At 52.7% G+C, this 19,714-nt stretch overlaps 1 protein-coding gene across 1 annotated transcript; it reads left to right on the forward strand.

Annotated features, from left to right (window-relative positions):
- Positions 1–8,533: 8,533 nt before the first annotated feature.
- On the forward strand, positions 8,534–9,067 carry TMEM275 (transmembrane protein 275). The gene has a single exon (XM_026455757.1). The coding sequence runs from the start codon at positions 8,534–8,536 to the stop codon at positions 9,065–9,067; it is 534 nt and encodes a 177-aa protein (XP_026311542.1).
- Positions 9,068–19,714: the final 10,647 nt, after the last annotated feature.

Raw genomic sequence — 19,714 nt, forward strand, 5'->3', positions numbered from 1 at the left:
CACAAACACACACACACACATATGCATATATGGCTTAGAACAGTGTTTGTGCTGTACCCGTGTTTGTATGGAGGTAGCAGTGGAGTTACAGTCGAGAGTAGGGTGTCAGGGTTTCTCAGAGGTGGAATGGTTCAGGGTGATGACAAGGGTGATAAAGTCCTGAAGGTGATGAGGTATGAGGAAGTGTAGCTGAGGTGGAATGAAGGAATTGAGCACTGGAGATGAGAAGTCAGGAAACTAAGAGGGCAGAGGGGTTGGGCGGTTGGGCAAAAGATGCTGAAGTTCCTCAGGCTGGGGAGGACAGTGGAGCTAGTTCCAGAGCCTTGGAGGGAAGGAGACAGATAGGAAGGGCAGTTCCACTCCTGCCAGTCTGAAGTCCTCTCTCTCCACCCCTCCAGCTGGCTCCAGGCAGCTGAGTTGCTTAGGGTAGATGCAGAGGCCCAGACTGAGGTTAGAGATCCCAGTCTGGCCACCTATATAACCCCTGCTGGGGACTGTGGCCTGAGGATTCTGTTGGGGAAGTGCAGGAGCACCAGGAAGGACTAGAAGGGAGCATCTTTGCCTGGATTGTTACAAAGGCTCGGTCTAACCAAAACCCTGTGATTGCTCAAAGAAGCTTTCAGAGTCGTGCCACTGGGGCCTCTCAGCTGTGCTAGAAGCCAGCTAGACCATCTAGATCATCTAGATCAATCTCGCACTTTACCAATGGCAAAGCTGAGCCCCAGTGAGGGGAATGGTGAGTGCTTGCCTTTTGCCAGCATGGAGACCCATTGTGAATGGGTAGGCACCATCAGAGCAGCCAGAATGGAACTCCTATCCACCCATCACCTCTCCCAGGAGGTTCCTGCTCTCAACCACCTTCCCTCCACCCTCACACTTCCAGGCAAAGAGAAGTCTCCAGGACAGCATCTCATCTCCATCAGATAGGCAGGCAATTGACAGTGTGTCATATGTTGGCCTGTGTCTACAACTCTGTGTGTGTAATGCATCTATGCATCTGTGTTTGTATTTCTGGATATGTCCAGTCACTGCCTGTGTGTCTGTAGTGTGTATGTGTGTGTGTGTGTTCGTGCATGCACATGGGCTCAGGGAGGAAGACGATAGATCCCAGGAATCAGACACAGGAGCTAGAAGGCCACACCTTCAGGCTTCATCCTCAAACCTTATTTCCAGCTTGGAGACTCTGTGCGTGTGTGTGTGTGTGTGCACGCGCGTACACACGCACATGCACACATGTGAGTATGCATGTATATGCATGTGTCTATGGTGAGGACAGGCCCATGGATTGGCTAGGGTGAGGGTGCTGGTAGCTCTTTGTGCTCTGGGTTTGCAGAATTCAGTTGGCAGAAGCTGAGAGTAATAAGCCCCAGCCGGCAATGAGTAAGAGTGGTGTGGGAGGTTCCTGAGGATGTAGGTGCTGGGAAGAGGGCTGGCCCAGATTTCCAGGGACTGAGAGGGAACAGAAGGGCTAAGACTAAAAGGAACAGAGGAGTTCATAGTGAGCAGTAAAGAGCTCAGACTGAGCAAGTGAGGGGCTCAGCCTCCCCTGGAGGACAGGGGGCTGGGGCCAGTGGCTGAAGTCTGGACTGAAGCCCCTATGCCCAGAGGCTCTTGGGACTTTGGACCAGGAATCTGGAGCCAGGAGGCCTGGCAGCTACCTCTAGTCAAGTAACTGTTCTTATGCAACACAAACATCCCAGAACCATGGGTTGGGGGCACAGGGGACGCGCAGGCTGACCTGCTGACCTGAAGGGACTTTGGACAGAGACTCCCACTCCAGGAGCTCTTGCCTTCACCAACTGAGGACCACCCCCTTGAGCCCAAATTTTTTTAATAAGCAAACATCTCTATACCTTTCAGTAAACAGCAATTCTAATGAGCCAAAAACATGAGCTTTTCAATCTGACAAAACTGGGTTTGAATCCCAGCTTTCCCTATTGCAGCTGGATAAACCAAAGTAAGTCCCTTCACCTCTTTGAGCCTCAGTGTCCTCACTGTGAACTAGGAGCAGGACTGCAACAGCTCACAGGGTTGTAGCGAAGGTTAAATGTGCGAATGTAGGAAAAGTGCTTAGCACAGAGTTGCTGCTCAATATGAGTGTCCCTCCCCCTCAGCCAGAACCCCTGTGTGGCAGCTGACTTCCCAGGGAAATAACAGAATCCCAGCCTAAAGCAAATAATCGGGTACAATGAGCAGGTGCAGCCATATACATTTATATGTATACGTATACATAAATGTTGATTTTATGAGACCTTTTGCTACACTGACAGTAATTTCTAAACAGGTCCTCATTTCCACCTTTACAAACCTCAAGTAGTTGAGGGTGGGGCAGCAGATTGATTGACGCAGGACCTCAGTTTGGGGACAATAACCTCATTACACTCCTCCCTTCACATCCAGACAGCTAAGGCCCAGAGAGGGACCCCAGCTCTCCCAGGCTGCCCAACCAGTGTCTGCTCCTCCCCCAAACTGCTTGTGGACTGGATTCCCCAGGTAGAGACCATGAGGCCTCCCTAGCCAGAGGCAGGGCAGTAGGGAGGGTGAATTGCTTGGCCAGGGTCGTGGGCAGTTGAATGGCAGTGTTCAGAGCCCTCGCTAGATGGGAAAGGGCTTGGTTCTGGTCTGGCTTGGCCACAGACCTCCTCTACTCCAAGCCTCAGTTTCCCGCTTCTGAAGATTTAGAGGCTCAGCAACTCGGAGTACTGACTAAAGTGAAGGTCTTCCAGTCCTCGCAACTCAAGAGTCAGAGCAATGCCCTTCCCTCCTGCTCAGGCACTAGGATTGAAGGCTGGGCTTGGAATGAAACAGAAGGGGCTTAGAGGACTGGGGAGAGCAATAGCATCAACTCAGAGTCCTGCTTCCATAATCCAGGACTTAATGCCAGCCTGGAAGTGGCATGTGTCACAATTCCCTGGCCAGAACGTCACACAGTGCCACCTAATCACAAATCAGCCAGAAAGTGCAATCTTAACATGTGCTCAGTAGAGTGGAAAACCAGAAAGATTTATTGAACAGTGCTAAGGACACCCCACAACAGAGCTAGCCAGAACACCCACAACAAAACAGAACCAACACTGCAACAGCAGCAGCTGGAGGCCACAGTTCACCAGATGAAATGGTGGTGCAAATTAAATTACAACAGCTGAGCAGCCTTAACACCTCATCCCTGCACACTCCTAGATCCCAATTAACCAGGGTGGAGGCAACCTCAGGAATAAGCCCAACACCCACATGTTCTTAGTCCTTTTTGTGCCTAGGGCAGAGACCCTTTTGTCTTATAGTCACTGTGCCTCCCAGGAGTAGATAAGAATCAATCATTCATTAGCAATTAGCACTTAGAAGCTCAGCCCCTGGGCTGGAATTATTTTCTGTTGAACCTAGTTTGCTAAACCAAGGAAGAAGCAAAGTGAATTTTACCTTCCTTGAACCAGAGAAAACCTGTCTTCCTCTGTGGTTGACATTTGAGCAGTGTAAGTTCTAATTACAGGAGCTTATCTACAGGGCCTCAGAAAAGCCTGTACCCTGTGCCTCAGTCATTCAACAAACATTTAGCAAATCTAGCACTGTCCTAGGTTGAGAGCTCAGGCTTCGGATCAGTACACCAGTTTCAAATCCTGGCACCACCACTGCAGTTGAGTGGTTTGGGGTGAGTTTACTTAATCTTTCTGTGTCTCAATTTCCTCATCTGTAAAATGGAGGTGTAATAGTAATACTTAAACATGTTGTAAAAATTAAATTAGATATTATTATAAGTGCTTAGCATAGCATAACTTAGTTATAGATCTAAAAGTGCTAATTTCAGATTATCATCTAGACTTCTGTTTCTGGCTAAAGTAGACTAGCTTCTATCAGACCAATTTACCTGCTGAGAATAACTTTCAAAGCTGGATAGGCCGGGCGCGGTGGCTCAAGCCTGTAATCCCAGCAGTTTGGGAGGCCGAGACGGGCGGATCACGAGGTCAGGAGATCGAGACCATCCTGACTAACACGGTGAAACCCCGTCTCTACTAAAAATACAAAAACTAGCCAGGCGAGGTGGCGGGCGCCTGTAGTCCCAGCTACTCGGGAGGCTGAGGCAGGAGAATGGCATAAACCCGGGAGGCAGAGCTTGCAGTGAGCTGAGATCCGGCCACTGCACTCCAGTCCGGGTGACAGAGCGAGACTCCGCCTCAAAAAAAAAAAAAAAGCTGGATTAAGCATTTAGGAAATCTGTTTAAAGGCATGGGAGAGCTACCAAGGCAGTGAGGATTTGAGGGGGCCAAGATTGTGGAGAGAAGTAATACTAGATTTTGATTTTTCCCTAAAGGCATTTTCCAGTTTGTAGGAGGTCATGAGACTGGGGAGTCAAATCGGAATTTGGGGCCTAAAAAGGGAAAGGGTACTGTTAAACACCTACAGTTTTTATTGGGAAGACCAAAGCAACACTCTAGGACTAATGGCTAACCAGATATAGACTAGACTCAGAAAGACTGAAACAAAGTTTCAAATCAGTATAATCCTCGATTGGGTTAAAGTGGCCTGTGGTTCTTTAGGAGCCTGTCAGAAGCAAAAGCAAATCCCCTCTGGAGAAAGATAATATCATTCAGAGCCTCATGCTAGCTCTATAATTTTTTATACACAATGTTGGACATTCAATAAAAAATTATCTGGCATTTCAGGAGATAAGACCAAATGAACAAAAGCAATAAAACAGACAATAGAAACAAGCCCACTGGAGAGCCAGATGTTGGAGTTTTCAGACATGGACTCTAGAAGGTTTAATATATTCAAGAAAATTAATAACAAAAGGGAATCTTTAAATAGAAAACTGGAATCTATGAAAAAGGATCTAGTGGAAATTCCAGAACTGAAAAGTTATAACAAATGAAATCCATTGATGGATTTAGCAGCAGAGAAGATACATGTGAAAATAGAATTAGTAAACTTAGATAGTAGAAAAATATTTCAGTAGAAAAATATCCAGACTGAAATAAAGAGAAGGAAGGAAGGAAAGGGCTAGAAAATACAGAATAAAGTGTAAAAGACACATATGGGGCAACAGCAAATGGCTGAACATACATGCAATGAAGGTCCCAGAAGGAGAGGAGAAAGAGAACGGAGAAAAGATAAGAGCTGAAATGTTTCCTGAACTAGGGGGTGATATGATGCAGCCATAGATTGTAGAAGCATGAGGAAGGATACATATAAAGCAAATATCTACAAAGTAGGATAAATACAAAGAAAAACTCACTTAGGCACTTCACAGTAAAACTGCTAAAACCCTAAGGCAAAGGAGAGTCTTCCCCATATGGGAAAAGAAGCAAGATCTTGGCTGGGCGCGGTGGCTCACGCCTGTAATCCCAGCGCTTTGGGAGGCTGAGGCAGGTGGATCACGAGGTCAGGAGCTCGAGACCAGCCTGGCCAACATGGTGAAACCCCGTCTCTACTAAAAAACAAAACAAAACAAAAAAAAAAAATTAGCTGGGCGTGGTGTTAGGTGCCTGTAATCCCAGCTACTCAGTAGGCTGAGGCAAGAGAATCACTTGAACCCAGGAGTCGGAGGTTACAGTGAGTTGTGATTGCACCACTGCACTCCAGGCCAAGCGACAGTGCAAGACTCTATCTCAAAAAAAAAAAAAAAGAGAGAGAGAGAAAAGCAAGATCCCTGGACTCTCCAGCGCCCAGGGCCCCCCCGACCCTCATCCAATATCAGCTTCCAGGAGACTGATGTGAAGTGAGGTGAGCCAGGCTCCCTCCTCTCCATCGGGGCACCCTCATACTGAGCCCTCTCCACAGAAGGGAACTCCTGCCTTTGTCAGATAATGTCAGATGTTGATGAATGAGGTTGGGGAGAAGTTTGAAAGGGGAAGATGTGGGAATCTCACAGCTCTTCCTGAGGATCAAATCCTTCTCTATAAAATTAAGCAAGACTGTGTAGGGTGTGAGCCAGCTTCTCTGTTTTCTGACTCTGGTCTCAGGATGTCTATTCTTCCTTTCAGTCCAGCCACCAGAGCCCCAATCCACTTCCCTCTCTGAGCCTCAGTCTCCTCAGTTGTAAAATGTGGCTATTAAAAAAAATTTTTTTTTAATTCTTTTTGTTCATAAAAAAAAAAAAAATAGATGCAGGGTTTCGCCATGTTGCCCAGGCTGGTCACAAACTCCCAAGCTCAAGCAATCTGCCTGCCTCAGCCTCCCAAAGTGCTGGGATTACAGGTGTGAGCCACCGCGCCCGGCCAAAATGTGGCTATTAATAGGTATCAAGCAGTAGTAGAGATTGTGATATCATGGATGTAAAAGTGCTTTGCACACTATAAACTGCTGTACCCTTTTAGAGATTGCTATCCCTGGCTGGCAGAACCATCAACAGCAGGTTAGAGAGCAGATGTTCATGCAGTTGAGGAGCTCCCTGAGGAAACTGTGGTCTGTAGATGCCCTCAAGAGTCAACATGAGGCTGGGCGCGGTGGCTCAAGCCTGTAATCCCAGCAGTTTGGGTGGCTGAGATGGGCGGATCATGAGGTCAGGAGATCGAGACCATCCTGGCTAACACAGTGAAACCCCGTCTCTACTAAAAAATACAAAAAACTAGCCGGGCGAGGTGGCGGGCGCCTGTAGTCCCAGCTACTCGGGAGGCTGAGGCAGGAGAATGGCGTGAACCCCGGAGTCAGAGCTTGCAGTGCGCCGAGATCGCGCCACTGCACTCCAGCCCAGGCAACAGAGCAAGACTCCGTCTCAAAAAAAAAAAAAGGAGTCAACATGTGCTTTCTTTGCTAAGATTTGGGGATTTCTGACTTCCTTCCAGCTTGGTATGGCAACAAGGTGATTCTGGCTGGAATCTCAGTAGGGCTGCCCCCTCTCAGCATGGTGCCAGGAGAGGGAACCCTGGAGTCATCAGCTCTGGACAGGCCTGGAGGTGGCCTTTCAAGCCCTCTGACCTGCGCATCCCGTGTGTCGAGAGCGAAGGATCTGACACTAGCCCTCATTTTCAGTCAGTCATCAAGCTTTCTCCAACCCCACTGGGTATAGGGTTTGGACACGCAGAAAGGTACCTCCACCTGGGAGACAGCCCAACTTTTCTGTTTCCAAACCCAAAATTCTGCTTCCCAGATTTGAGACTTCATGGCTCCCTTCTCTGTCAACCACCACCAGAAGGGCATGGTTAACATTTATTAAATTCTCACTCTTCTAAACACTTTATTTAACTTAAAATATTTAATTATCACTGTACCCTATGAGGTGGGTTCTATGATTAGCCCCACATTACAGGAGATAACCCTGTGAAGGTGGCACTCACTCCCTGCTCCTCACCCTGCATGCTCCCCTTAGACCCGCAGTACCATCTGATTACTTCCCTTTCATCTCCATCCAGGACCCTTTTCTGGTATTTTTTCCCCACAATTCTAACACTAGCTAAGATCTCATCCTTTGAGGGCCTTTGTACCAACTAGGATCTTATGCATTATAGAACAGAATTCTCAAATAGAAGTCATAAATCCCTAGGCTCTAATTTTATTACTCTTGTTTCTGCATGTATTTCCAGAATTCTAGAATCCAGCAATAGATCCTAGAACCAGAGACATCTAGAGAATCCTAGAAAGGAATTCTAGCATCCAGCAATTAGACTTTTGAATCCAGGTTCGACAGTAGAACAATGGGGAGTGGAGTGGAGGTAGGATTGGAATTTAATAGAATGCCCGGTCTAGAAAGGGTCCTGGTGCCTTAGATCTGCTCCAGCCCAACCCATCCCATGTGGGGACTGTACCCTCTCACTGAATGTCTGAACCATCAGGAGCTCCTTACTCTCACGTGGCCACTCACTCCAGGGCCTCATCTGATATTCAGAAGAGTCAGTGTCATTGCTACACCTACCGAGCCTAGGGTGGGGATGCTGAGGCCAAGTCGCATGGTCATTCAGGTCCTGGTTTGGATCTTGGATAAACTGCTAGACCTCTGGGAGCCTCAGTTTCTTCATCTGAATAAGGGGGTAGGGGTGGGGGGCAAGGTCAGATGATTTCCAAGGCCTCTTCCACTTGAGGGAGTGAGTTGTCTAAATCCCAAGAGCTGCCATTTGCCTTCTAGTTCGGGTTACTGAAGACGATGATTATCATGTGATGAGCACCTAAGCTGAACTGGACACTGTGCTGAGCACTTTCCAGCCATTCTCTCACTCAATGAGTCCAGGTAGGCTTCCTGGAAGAAAGGGGTTGGAGGGGTGGTGTCTGTTTGGAGAACAAAAAAGTGAGGAGAGAGGGAGGATGGCAAGATTGGCCACGAGGGACCCCCGGAACTAGGTGGGGATACAACAAGCAGACTCTTCCCATATGGGATGGGTTGTTGCTTTCCAGAGACAGAGGCGGGGGGCTGACCAAGATGACTTCTGCCCACGCAGGCACTGAGTGTAGCTACAGACGGAGCCTAGGATTAGAGGTCGAGATCACTGCTTGACCCCGCCCTCTTGCTGTGTGCCCACAGGACTAGCGCGAGGCGGCTCCTGGCAGTTGGGCTGTTCCGGACCGGCAAGAGGGAGCTTGATGCGTGCCCGGCGTGCGCAAGCCGATGCCGCCGGCAGAAAAAAGCAAGGGACCACCGGTCCTGGCGCCCGCTGAACGCGCCCGGGGCCGGGTGCCGGGCCTGCAGTCGCCTGCGCTGTGCTGCGCCTGCGGTCTGTGCGCGCTGCTGGCTGGTGTGAACGTGACGCTGGCGGGCGCCTTCGCCTCCTTCCTGCCCGGGCACAACCCGCTGCTCGTTGTGGGGCCGGGGCTGCTGGTGCTGGCGCTCGGCTTCTTCGCGGCCTGCTGCGTGTTTAGCCGCCGGGGCCCCGCGCCCGGCGCGCGCTCGGCGGCCGCGGTGGTCCCTGGCCAGGGTGGCGGCTGCGCCGGGCCCGTGGCGCTAGAGATGGAGAGCAGCGAGCGCACGGTACAGGACACCACGGCCGTGCAGCTCAGCCCTGCAGTCTCAGCCTCGTCCTCCGGCCGCTCCAGCCCCGGCCCCAGCACCCTCGCCTTGGAGGCCCCGGCGCCCGGGGCCTTCTGCGCGCTGCGCTCAGAAGGGGTCCAGCTCAACCCGCCCCGGGAGCGGGCCGCCCCCTAGCGGACCAGGACCCCGCCGTGACTCCGCTCTCCGGGTTCACTCCCCTTCCTTCCGTGCCATTTAAGGGGGCAAAAGAAAAAGAAAAAAGTTCTTTCTTTCTTTCTTTCTTTCTTTCTTTCTTTTTCTTTCTTTCTTTCTTTCTTTCTCTCTCTCTCTCTCTCTCTCTCTCTCTCTCTTTCTTTCTTTTCCTTTCTTCCATCTTTCTTTTTTACAAGGGTCTGGTGCTGGGCACAGGGGGCCTCATCTTTTCCATCTCCCAAACTCCTGGGTAGAACGTGTGATGGTGTCAGGGGTCACACCCCGAAGAAGGGAGCAGCAGACCCTTGGCCCCTTAGGTGGGGTCTCTGGTCCCTACTAAACCTCACCCATCCAGCTTGATGAAAGTAGGCCCCTGGACCCTCGAACCCTGACACTGCAACCTCTGCCTGGCATTTGGGCACTGTGAACCAAGGAGCACCCACCCTGAAGGGGCTAACCACCAGCAGTGTCAGTCCCCCCCGGGGGTGGGAGGAAGAGAGGAAGAAGGGACAAATGTCAACCTGGGCTGTCTGTCATTGCACACACAGTGAAGGGCTTCCAGCCCCCTCTCCTGCCCCTCCCTACCCTCCTTGTTTCTACCCCAACATGACCTTTGGGATTCATTTGGCCAAGAAACTGTGGCTCTGACTTGAGCCAGGATGGTCCCTAGAAGCAGGGCTGGGGTGAGCACTCCCCACCCTTGCTTGTCTGACTACGAGCAGGGGTAGCTGAGACTGGGGCCCTGACAGAGGTGAGTGGTGAGGGGGCCTCTGCAACCCTGAAAGTCCTAGTGTGACTGTCACTGCCAAAAATGCTGGCCGCCACCCACCATGACTGTGCCACACCATGCATTCCTGCCGTGCCTCACTCCTCAATAAAGCACCTTTGGAGTCAGACCTCTGTGACAGTGCAAGCCGGGAGGGAGGGTTGGCTGCGGGGCCTCTGGCTGAGCACCTTGGGTTCTGGGGCCCTCCCAGCCTGTGGCTGAGTGCCCAAGCATCCTGGTACCAGCCCCTCTTGGAGACCTAGAAGAGGGCTTCAGGAGAGAGGAGTGTGTGACTGTGAGCAAAAGACTGTATCTAAGACTGTGTGCCTGTGAATGTGGGAACAGGTGTGTCAAATTGGGGGACCGGATGAACATAAGAGTGTGACTGTGGGTGTGATTGCCTGGCTCCTGTAAGAGGTGGGGAGTGGCAGCGTTTGGGTAACAGTCTGACATCACACATGCATGTGGAGGTGTGAGGGCAGCAGTAGTGGTTGAGGTCATGGTCACTGAGCAGGAATGGTGAGGGGAGAAGTGCTCCACGGGGCCATGCAAAGCCCAGACACTTTGCCCAGTCTTGCTAGACTTGCTGAGTTTGGGCCCAGTCTGTGGTTTGTCCAGGTGAGGGGATAGGTGAGGGGGCCAGGTAGAGGAATAGGGGCTGCCTTGCAAAAAAGAAGAGGGGTCAGGGGACTGAGGAGAAGACACTGCAGCCCTGGGCCAGTCTTTCCTCTCCATGCATGTACCTAGGCAAGCAGTGACTGGGGCACATGCTGGCCTACCACCCCCAGCTGGCTATGACTCCCTGCCCATCCACTCCTGCTTCATCACCAGCCTCCCTTTCTCTTTACAAGACAGGCTTTGCTACTACTCTGCCATGACCCAGACACTTCCCACCAGCCCTGGGCTCTTCCCTCCTCTGGCGCCATCTCCACCTCTGCCTCTCCTGCTGTCTTCCCCCTCTCCCACTGACCTAGAGAAGAGCAAATCTGCCTGAGCAGGTGCCGAGCAGGCCATCTCTGTTCATTTGCACGTGTCGATGGGCCTTAACCTTTGAAGTACCCAGTACCTACAGCTGATGACCTCTTCGCTGAGCTCCCCAACCCCACCCTGTATGTATGTAAGAAGACCACTTCTCCATGCTCCAGTCCTGTCTCTTCTGGTACATTGGTCTGCAGCTTCAGATGCCACCTGCTGCTGTGGTAGAGCAGTAGGTGAGAGGGGCCACCGCTGGTGCAGCCTTGGGGTGTGGTCGGAGCCACCCTTCTCCTACCACCTTAGGATTCTAGCCCTGCAATGCTAGGCTCAGCCCAACCCCTCTCCCACCTGCTGTTAGATGCCTGGAATTACATTCTCTTTCCTCTTCCCCCACAAGACTTCCAGATCCTGTTCTGCAAGCCTGGCTGCTGCAGAGGAAGAGTGAGCCTACGATAGGGACTCAGGGCAGTGGGACATGGATCAATGGTGTGGGTAGAATGGGTGAGGGAAGGGAAGATAGGACATTGGCTCCCTGGAGTCCCTTCCACTTACACCCCCAGCTGAAGGTCATCATCTGTCTTTTCTGTGCCCCGCTTCCTCCACAGGCACACCAGAAGAGATTTTCCACATCCAGTGCCCCAGGGCTCACTTTCCCATCAGCTCCAGTCTGCCACAGTGGGGACTCCTCACATCACACTCCTTCCCTGGGTGACACCCAGGGACAGGCCCCTCTAAGGCAATATGGCCAGCGAGGCCCTAGGGAAGCCCCACTCTCCTACACAGGGTGAGGCTGGAGGGCGTGCTCTGTCTCCCACCTCTGCAGGCCCCTCCCAGGCAGGCTCCAGGCCCTGAAAGGGCCTCTGGGAGGCAGGTTTCTGTTGAGGAGAGGACATGATTCTGACAGCACAGAAGCATCAAGCTCCCTGACCTTGGGGAATTTGAGCAGGGACCAGCAGTTCCTGCAGGGATGCTGCAGACCGGCCCTGGAATGAGGGTAAAACTTCCCACTCCCACCCCAGGGCCTGAAAGTCTAAGAATTGAGGCACCAGGGCCTATCCTCGGAGGCACAGGAACTGTGGTAGAGAACACAGAACTGGTCCTTCTAAAGGAGGGGTACTCCCCAGGGCCTGGGGGAGCTCTAAGGGTGCTACAGGTGGTGAGTGGCCCCTGCCTCCCCAAGGAAAGTACTCTTGGTCCGGACAAGGGAGCTCATTAAGGGGCCAGGAAATGAGGTTTCCCCCACTCTTCTCCCTCTAGGAGAAATGAGGGCAGCCACTTAGAACCTTTTTTTATTATTATCTTGAGATAGGATCTCTCTGTGTTGCTGAGGCTGGTGTGCAGTGGCGCAATCACAGCTCACTGAAGCCTCAATCTCCCAGGCTCAAGTGATCTTCCCATCTCAGCCTCCCAAGTAGCTGAGACTACCGGCACACCCCACCATGCCTGCCTAATTTTTTGTAGAGACAGGGTCTCACTATGTTGACCAGGCTGATCATCAACCCCCGGGCTCAAGCAGTCCTCTCACCTGGGCCTCCCAACGTGCTGTGATTATAAGTGTGAGCCACTGTGCCTGGCCTTAGAATTGTTTTTTCACTAATTAAGAATTCCTGAGCCCTGCTGTGTTCCTTGCTATGTGGGAATATAATGACGAACAAGCTCTCAGGGAGCTCACATTTTATTTGGAGGAGACAGACAATAAAGAATCAAATAAGTGAGCAAATGAGACCAAAAAAGCTTAGCTAGTGAACAGCACTACACAGAAAATTACATAGGATGTTGTGATAGATAGAGGGACTTGTCGGATGGTTGGGGGATCTTCTCTGAGAGGTGGCATTTAAGCTGAGCTCTGAATGGTGAGTCAGCTATGCAAAGGTCTACAGCAGGAACATTTCAAGCTCAGGAAACAGCCAGTGCAAAGCCCTAAGGTGAGAATGAACTGGCCTCTGTGTGTCAGAACAAGAAAGAAGGGCTGTTGAGACAGGTGGAAGATGAAGCTGGAGAGGTGGGGAAGGGGTAATGCTCAGCTCATGGAGGGCTTAGTAGCCCGGGTGAGGAGTTGGGATTTGATTCTTGGTGAGATGGGAGCCACTGGAGGGTTTTAAGCAGGGAAGTGAAATGATCTGATTGATGGTGGTAGAGACTGCTCCACCTGCTGTGTGGAAGTAACAGAGTGGCAAGGGGCAAGAGGGAAAGCAAAGCTAGGAAGGGCAAGCTAGGAGGTCATAGCAGTGAGACATATGGGCGCTGGGACCAGGGTGGTTGCTCGGAGTGGACAGATTCTGCACCTGTTGGGGGAGTTTTGGGGGCATGAAAGAGAAGAATCCTGAGGAAGTTCTAAAATTTTGGTTTGAGCACGACGGTGTATGTTGGAGGATCTGGTTTTGGGAGAAAAAGGGACATCCTGCTAAGGCAAAAGACCTGTTAGCCCAGAGGGACTGTCTCACAGAAGCTGGAGCCACAGCCCTGAGTTCTGGAAGAGGAGGCGCTAGGATGGACACATAGAAGCTGTCGGCATGTGGGTGGTGGTGAAACTCCGAGGAGAGAGGAAGACAGAGAACCCAGAAGCTAGAATAGTCTAACCACAGACTCCACAGGGAGCAGGAAGCCCGCGTTGCTGACTTCTGAATCCCACTCGGCCTTCTGTGATGCCAGGAGACTTCCTGATGAGAGCTGTGGACTAGGAGTGAGAGATTAGGGAGAAGTGGAATGTGAGCACCAAGAGGCCAGAACTTCTGCTCTGTTCACTGCTGTACCCTCGGTGCCCACCTGGCACAAGGTAGGTGCTCACTAAGCACCTGTGGACTGAAGGAAGAAGGAAAAGGTGTGGATCTCATCGCACAGTTGAGATTCCAGGCACCCAGTAATATGGGTTTGTCAAGATGCCTAACTCTGGGCAGGAAAGGAGAAGATCTCATATGTATGGGAGATCCCCCAACCAACTGCACAGTTTTCTATTTCTCTGTGGGGAGGGGGGGTGGCACAGGAAGGAAGGGTTGGCGTTGAAGGACCAGCCTGAGGGCCAGGTTCCCCAAAGTAGGAGATGGCCAGATGGAGGGACCAAGCCTGAGGAAATCGGCACTGTTGGAGACTGCCACCAGAGGGCACCCCGGGCACATGGCAGGAGATAGACACTACTCATCCCAACCAGACTGCACAATTTCGCCTTTTCCTCTTCTAAGGTCCAAGGCCCTACGAAATGGGGAGATCAAGGGAGTTGGGGGAAGAGGGGCAATTAGGTGACTCAGATTTACTAAGTGACTCATCCAACCCTGGAACCTGACCTTATTACAGAGAGAGCCTGGATCCTGGACAGAAACTTAGCCTTTATCAAGGTCACAGATAAGTCCTGAGTCTGTTTATAGACTAAACCCTGACCTTGATCTTAGACTGAGCCCTCACCCCAGTCCATACTGAGTCCTGACCTTAATCATAGACTGAACTTGATCCTAACCACACTCTGAGCTCTGGCCCTGCCTGTCCATTCATCAAACCCTGACCTTGATCCCAGATTGAGCTCTGACCCCAGTCTATAGACTAAACCCTGACCATTACTGTATAGTGAACCCTGACTTGGACACAGACTGATCATGGACACACATTAGCCCTTATTCAGGCCATAGACTGAGCTCTGACCCTGGGAACAGATAGCACTGACCCTGGTCCATACACTGAACTCTGATCACTGAGCCTGACCCTGAATCTGGTGCCAACCTGAACACTTACCCTGATCCATATGCATTGTATCCTGACCCTGGACAACAACTGAGCTTTTATCATGGTCACAAATTGAGCCTTGATCCCTAAGACTTGCTTTCCCAACACCCCAGTGAGTTAAGGACCTTCCAGAAGAGGCTCTTGTGTCAGGCCAAGCTTTAGTCTCAGAAGGAAGTGATTCCTGGAACCACTTTTGTTGTGGAGAGAAGGAACTCTGGATCTCCAAATAGTCCAGAAACTCCTCGGCGTTGGACCCCTGAGAGGCAGCTAGGTACCTTTTCAAGGTACCCTCCATAGCTGGGGGGGGGTGGGGCCTCTTCTGCCTGCCTGTCTGTCTGGGGAGCCTCCCAACTGGCAGCCTCTTCATCTGCACTTCCGACTCCCTTCTGCTCCACGGTCTGTGCTCCACCCCTTGCTATCTTTCCAGGAAAATGAGGAGGGACATTCCATGCAAGGGGTGGAACCAGGCCATGACTGAGTGCCCCATGCCCCCAACCCATACCCTGGCCGGAAGAGAAGCCCCTCCTTCTGGGAGCTCACTTTGGCTGCTTGCTCCAAACAGGCAAGACAAGGTGAATCAGGCTCAAGGCGGCTCCAGCAGGGCCTCAGGTTGACAGCCGCCAAGACATAGGAGCGCGAGGCAGCTGCGTGGGAAGTCCACTATGTTCCTGGAGTCTGCAGCGTGTGAAGGTGCGGTAGGTGAGGGCAAAGGACAGCACAGTCCCTCCCCAGGGCACACTCACCAATTTAATTTCCACCATCCCTAGGGTTCAGCCTGGGTGCCCTCCCGCTGCAGGGCACACCAGCCTCAAGGCTCACCTAGGGAGGCACCGAGGGCGGGGGTGGGGGCCAAGCCAGGCAGGAGCTGGGGGGGGGGGGGGGGCGGCTCGAGTCAAAAAACGCTGACGCCAAAGACAATGAGCTCTCCGAGGCTGAGGCAACTCATTTGGTCCCGGCCACGCTTTATTAAATTCTCATAAACCTGTCAGGGGGGACAGGGCTCGCTTCAGTTTACCTCATTAGCCCGACACAATGACAGTGGTGGGGGAACAGGCAGGGTGGGGGTGCGACAAGGGGAGGCTGGCGCTCAGAACTGAGAACTGAGCCAGCCGGGAAGATAATTGAATTAAGTGGCTTTTGTTAATGGTTTTTAAGACTCCAAAGTGTAAATAACATTTAGGGGCTTTCTTTTAATGGGGCTGGGGTTTGAGAGACCCAGGGAGCTTAGGGGAGGCCCAGCCTGGTCCCTGACTTCTCCCCCACCCTAGAGGAGCTCCTGAAGGGAGAACCTGCGGGAGCCGCCCCAGGGATGCATCGCAGTTAGCCTTGGGAGGACCAAGACGACTTCCCCAAGGGAAGGGGACAACCCATTGGAGCCAAAGAAGCTGAGACAATTTCCTGGTGAGTCTTTGAATAGAATCAGAGTACGTGAGCAAAAGAGGGGATGGATGCAGGGGGCTAACTGTGATGACCTACCCAGTCCTGGAATGCTGCCTTCGGACAAAGTGGCCAGGGATGTCTCTGAGATGTTGCTGGAGGCCTGGTCCTGGCCTCCTGGGGTCAGTGTTCATTCCCCGTGAGAGGTCAGTGGGAATGGAAGGTATTGGCTGTGTTGCCAGCAGGGAGTGAGCTCCCCATCAAAGCGTATGTGGGAATGCTGTGAGGTGGGGTATCCCCAAACAAGGCAATGGATTAGACTAGACCCCAGGCTTGCTGAAGGCAGCTGGACTTGATCCAAGCTGTAAGAGGAACCTGAAAAGATGGCATGGTGAGCTCACTTCTCTGGGGGCACTAGGGCCTCGGGGAGCTAGGTGCCAGGGAACAGGGACATAGAAGTTGATAATCCAGCCCCTGGCTTTCCTCAGTCAACAGCTTCTCCCTCCCTGCAGACAAGACCAGGTTGGGGCGTTGGCTGGATTGAAGGCAAAGAGCTGTGGGCTAAGATTCCAAGGGGCTGGAGGTGAGATGGGGCGGGGCCGGCCCTGGGCCAGCCCACAAAGGGTTAAGGCGCTAATCGCCCTGCATGCGACAAAGGGAAGTGGGTTTTCTGATCCAGAAAGGATCAGTCCCTGGGATGCCCCATCAGGCCCTTCAGCGTGAAATTACACCCCAGCGGGGGTGCTCCCCTCCCCCTACACACACATTACCCGCTGGGCCTGGCACAGGATTAGGGCCCAGAGTCATCAGCGTAATAGATCACACCTCCCCACCCCATCCCTTCCCCCAGGAGCCTTCAGTGCTGCCTCCAGGCCTAGGCCAGCCTCTTTCCTCACGTCTGTCCACCTGGCGGTTGCACTGCCTGGTCATCTTGGCCTCACTCTTGGTCTAGTCATTCCATCTGTCTCCTGCAGCCATACACTGAGCCCCCACCTCCCTCCTGGTCATAGTGGTAGTGTCTTCATAAGCTTTAATCGGCCTGCCAAAGGTACATTCCACTGCTTCTGTATTTGTTGTCTGTGTTCCCCTCGCACATCAGGTGCTGTCCTGCTCAGCACCGTATTCCCAGTGACGGGGCTGCATCTTCCACGCAGATGGTGCTCAGGCAGCTAATGTTGACTTCCCATCCACCTCACGAAGACTGGGGCATGGTCCCTAAACTCTGGACATTCATGCTGAGGACTAGGAGACTGTACCAGGACAGGGCCATGTCCTCTGGAAGACAGAGGAGGCTGTGGCATGGCCGCTGCCTTGGGCCCAGTCTCATCTCTTAAGGATGGCATGAGGGAGGCAGGCAGGAAAAGCGACAGGGCCTGCGAGGACAGAGGGTCCACCTGTCCTTGGGTGCTGTCCCAGGAGATCCTCTCACTCCACTGCCCCAGGCTGCTGTGCCTTTGCCCTCTGATGACCTCTAAGCCCCATCTGCACCCCTAGCCAGGCGGACCCAGCATGGGAAGAAGCTCTGAATGGGACAGTTGAGGAAACAGGATGATATCATATGGAAGAAAAAACCCAGCAAGACTCTCGGAAACCAAGGCTGTCTGAGAAAGGTGCCTGTATGGACCACCCTGACCAACCTCTACACAGGAGACAGAGGCCCAGGAAAAGCCAGGGCTTGCCCAAGCCTGTACTGCAAAGCCATGGCAAGGCCCAGACAGAAGCCTGGTTCCCTGAGGCCCTCAGCAGAGCTTGTCCCTCACAGGCTCTTCCCAGGTCATTGAACAAGTTCAGTACTGATTGAACACAAACTCCACACCAGGCTGTACGCCATGCCAGCTTCTGCCCAGGGAGCTCCATCTGGCAGTGGTTGAGAACCGTATGTAGTGACCAGAGGCATCAAGAGAAGGAGGGGCATCTCCCTCCCCTGTGATAATCTGGCACGGCTTCCCGGAGCGGGTGGCACGTGGCTAGGCTCTGAAGAGTGAAGCCTCTCCTGGGGAAGAGGGAGCGGCAGAGCAGAGGTGCCCAGGGAGAGGGCACAGTGCGTGTGTGAGGCGCCGCGCCAGTTGGGTGGCACACTCCAGAACGGTGTGAATAGACATGTTCTGTGTGGCTCCCAGGTCAAGCCAGGCCTGATAAGGAGGCTACTAGGTGGCAGATTTCAGACAACATGGGGAAGGACTTTCCAACAGCCCTGGCGCAGGCTGCCCTGGAAGGTAGTGAGCTGCCCATCCCTTCTGGCTTGTGGATAGGAGCTGGGTATCAGTGATTCCTCCCCAGATGGAGGCCGAACTAGAGACCCGTGAGGATGTCTATTCCGAGAACCTGAAGCAGAAATGGCCAGACTTTGACAGGCCTGGCACTTCAGTAGGCGACCTCTGCCTCCACACCTTGTCCATCTTCCTGGGCTCTGCAGGCCCCTGGTGGCTGGAGTGTGGGAGAGGGAGGTGACAAGGCAGACAGAAGAATGACTGCTTTTTCGGTTATTCTTCTATGTATCTATGGCTTCCACCCAACCCGGCAGGGTGGGGCGCTTAAATCAGGCTCAGAAGTTGTCCAAAGTCCACTTAAAAAAATTAGGGACTGAGGGCTGGGCATGGTGGCTCACACCTGTGATCCCAGCACTTTGGGAGACCGAGGCTGGCTGATCACTTGAGCTCAGGAGTTCAAGGCCAGCCTGGGCAACATGGTGAAACCCCACCTCTGTCAAAAAATACAAAAATTAGCTGGGCGTGGTGATGCGTACCTGTAGTCCCAGCTGCTTGGGAGGCTGAAGTGGAAGGATCCCTTGAGCCCGGGAAGGTGAGGCTGCAGTGAGCTGTGATCATACCACTGCATTTCAGCGTGGGTGACAGAGTGAGACCCTGTTTTTTAAAAAACAAATAGGGACTGAGGCCCAGAGAGGGGCTTTTCCAATAGCCCACAGTCCGAGAGGCAGGTTGGGGCTTGCAGGCTGTGCAGTCCTTTCTAGGCAGCTTATTGAGGGCAGACTGAAAGTAAACCTGAAGGAGGTGAGCCTTTCAGAAGTCTCGCGGGCCCCGCCTCCACAGGGGCTGTGCATGCTGAGGAGATGGGGAGGGGCGGGCTGATGAGCACCTGCCCTTATCTCCCCTTCACCTCTCCCGTGTTGTCAAGCTTCCTCCTCAGCCCCCTGTCATGCAGCTTCCACCTCAGCTAACCCAGATTCTTCCTGAAGCACTGGGGCTCCTGTGTCCTGGAGTTCTCTTCAGGAGAATCCTAAGGTGAAAAAGAATGTGTTCCCTCCCTCCTGGCTGCCCAGCACATGCTGTGCAGAGGCCAGGGTATGGGCAGGGTGACCTGGGAAGGACCCAGGCCTGCAGGTCTATCGTCCTGCTCAGGTGAGACCAACAAAGGGCAGCTTGTACCACACGCACACCCACGTGCACCCACACACGCCCACACAGGCTCTTTCCAAGAACAGCTCTTCAAGCCTGGCTGCCAAGATAAAGGAGCCACGGGGTGGTCAACCCCAGGAGGAAATATCGCTTCTGCAACCTTTGTTGTTCAGAGGGCTTTGTGAAATCTCCAGACTCTTCTTGGAAAGGATCCCGGGCTGAGGTGGCAGTTTCCCGTAGGGGGAGACACGGGTGAGGGCCATGCAGCCTCCCTGGCCTGGAAGGGGAGGCCAGGCTTAGAGTCATTAGTGGTGGTAACAGAAGCTTAATCCTTCACTTCCATTATTACCTCACTCAATTCCCACAAGCCTGGGGGTAGACAGAAGTCTCCCCATTTTACAGATGATGAAACAGAGGTTCCCAGAACCCTAGCAGCTTATC

This window comes from Piliocolobus tephrosceles, chromosome 1 (assembly GCF_002776525.5).
Source record: "Piliocolobus tephrosceles isolate RC106 chromosome 1, ASM277652v3, whole genome shotgun sequence".
NCBI classification, from domain to species: domain Eukaryota; kingdom Metazoa; phylum Chordata; class Mammalia; order Primates; family Cercopithecidae; genus Piliocolobus; species Piliocolobus tephrosceles.

Excerpts from the sequence above, each read along its gene's own strand:
- TMEM275 (XM_026455757.1), top strand. The coding sequence starts at position 8,534 with ATGCCGCCGGCAGAAAAAAGCAAGGGACCACCGGTCCTGGCGCCCGCT.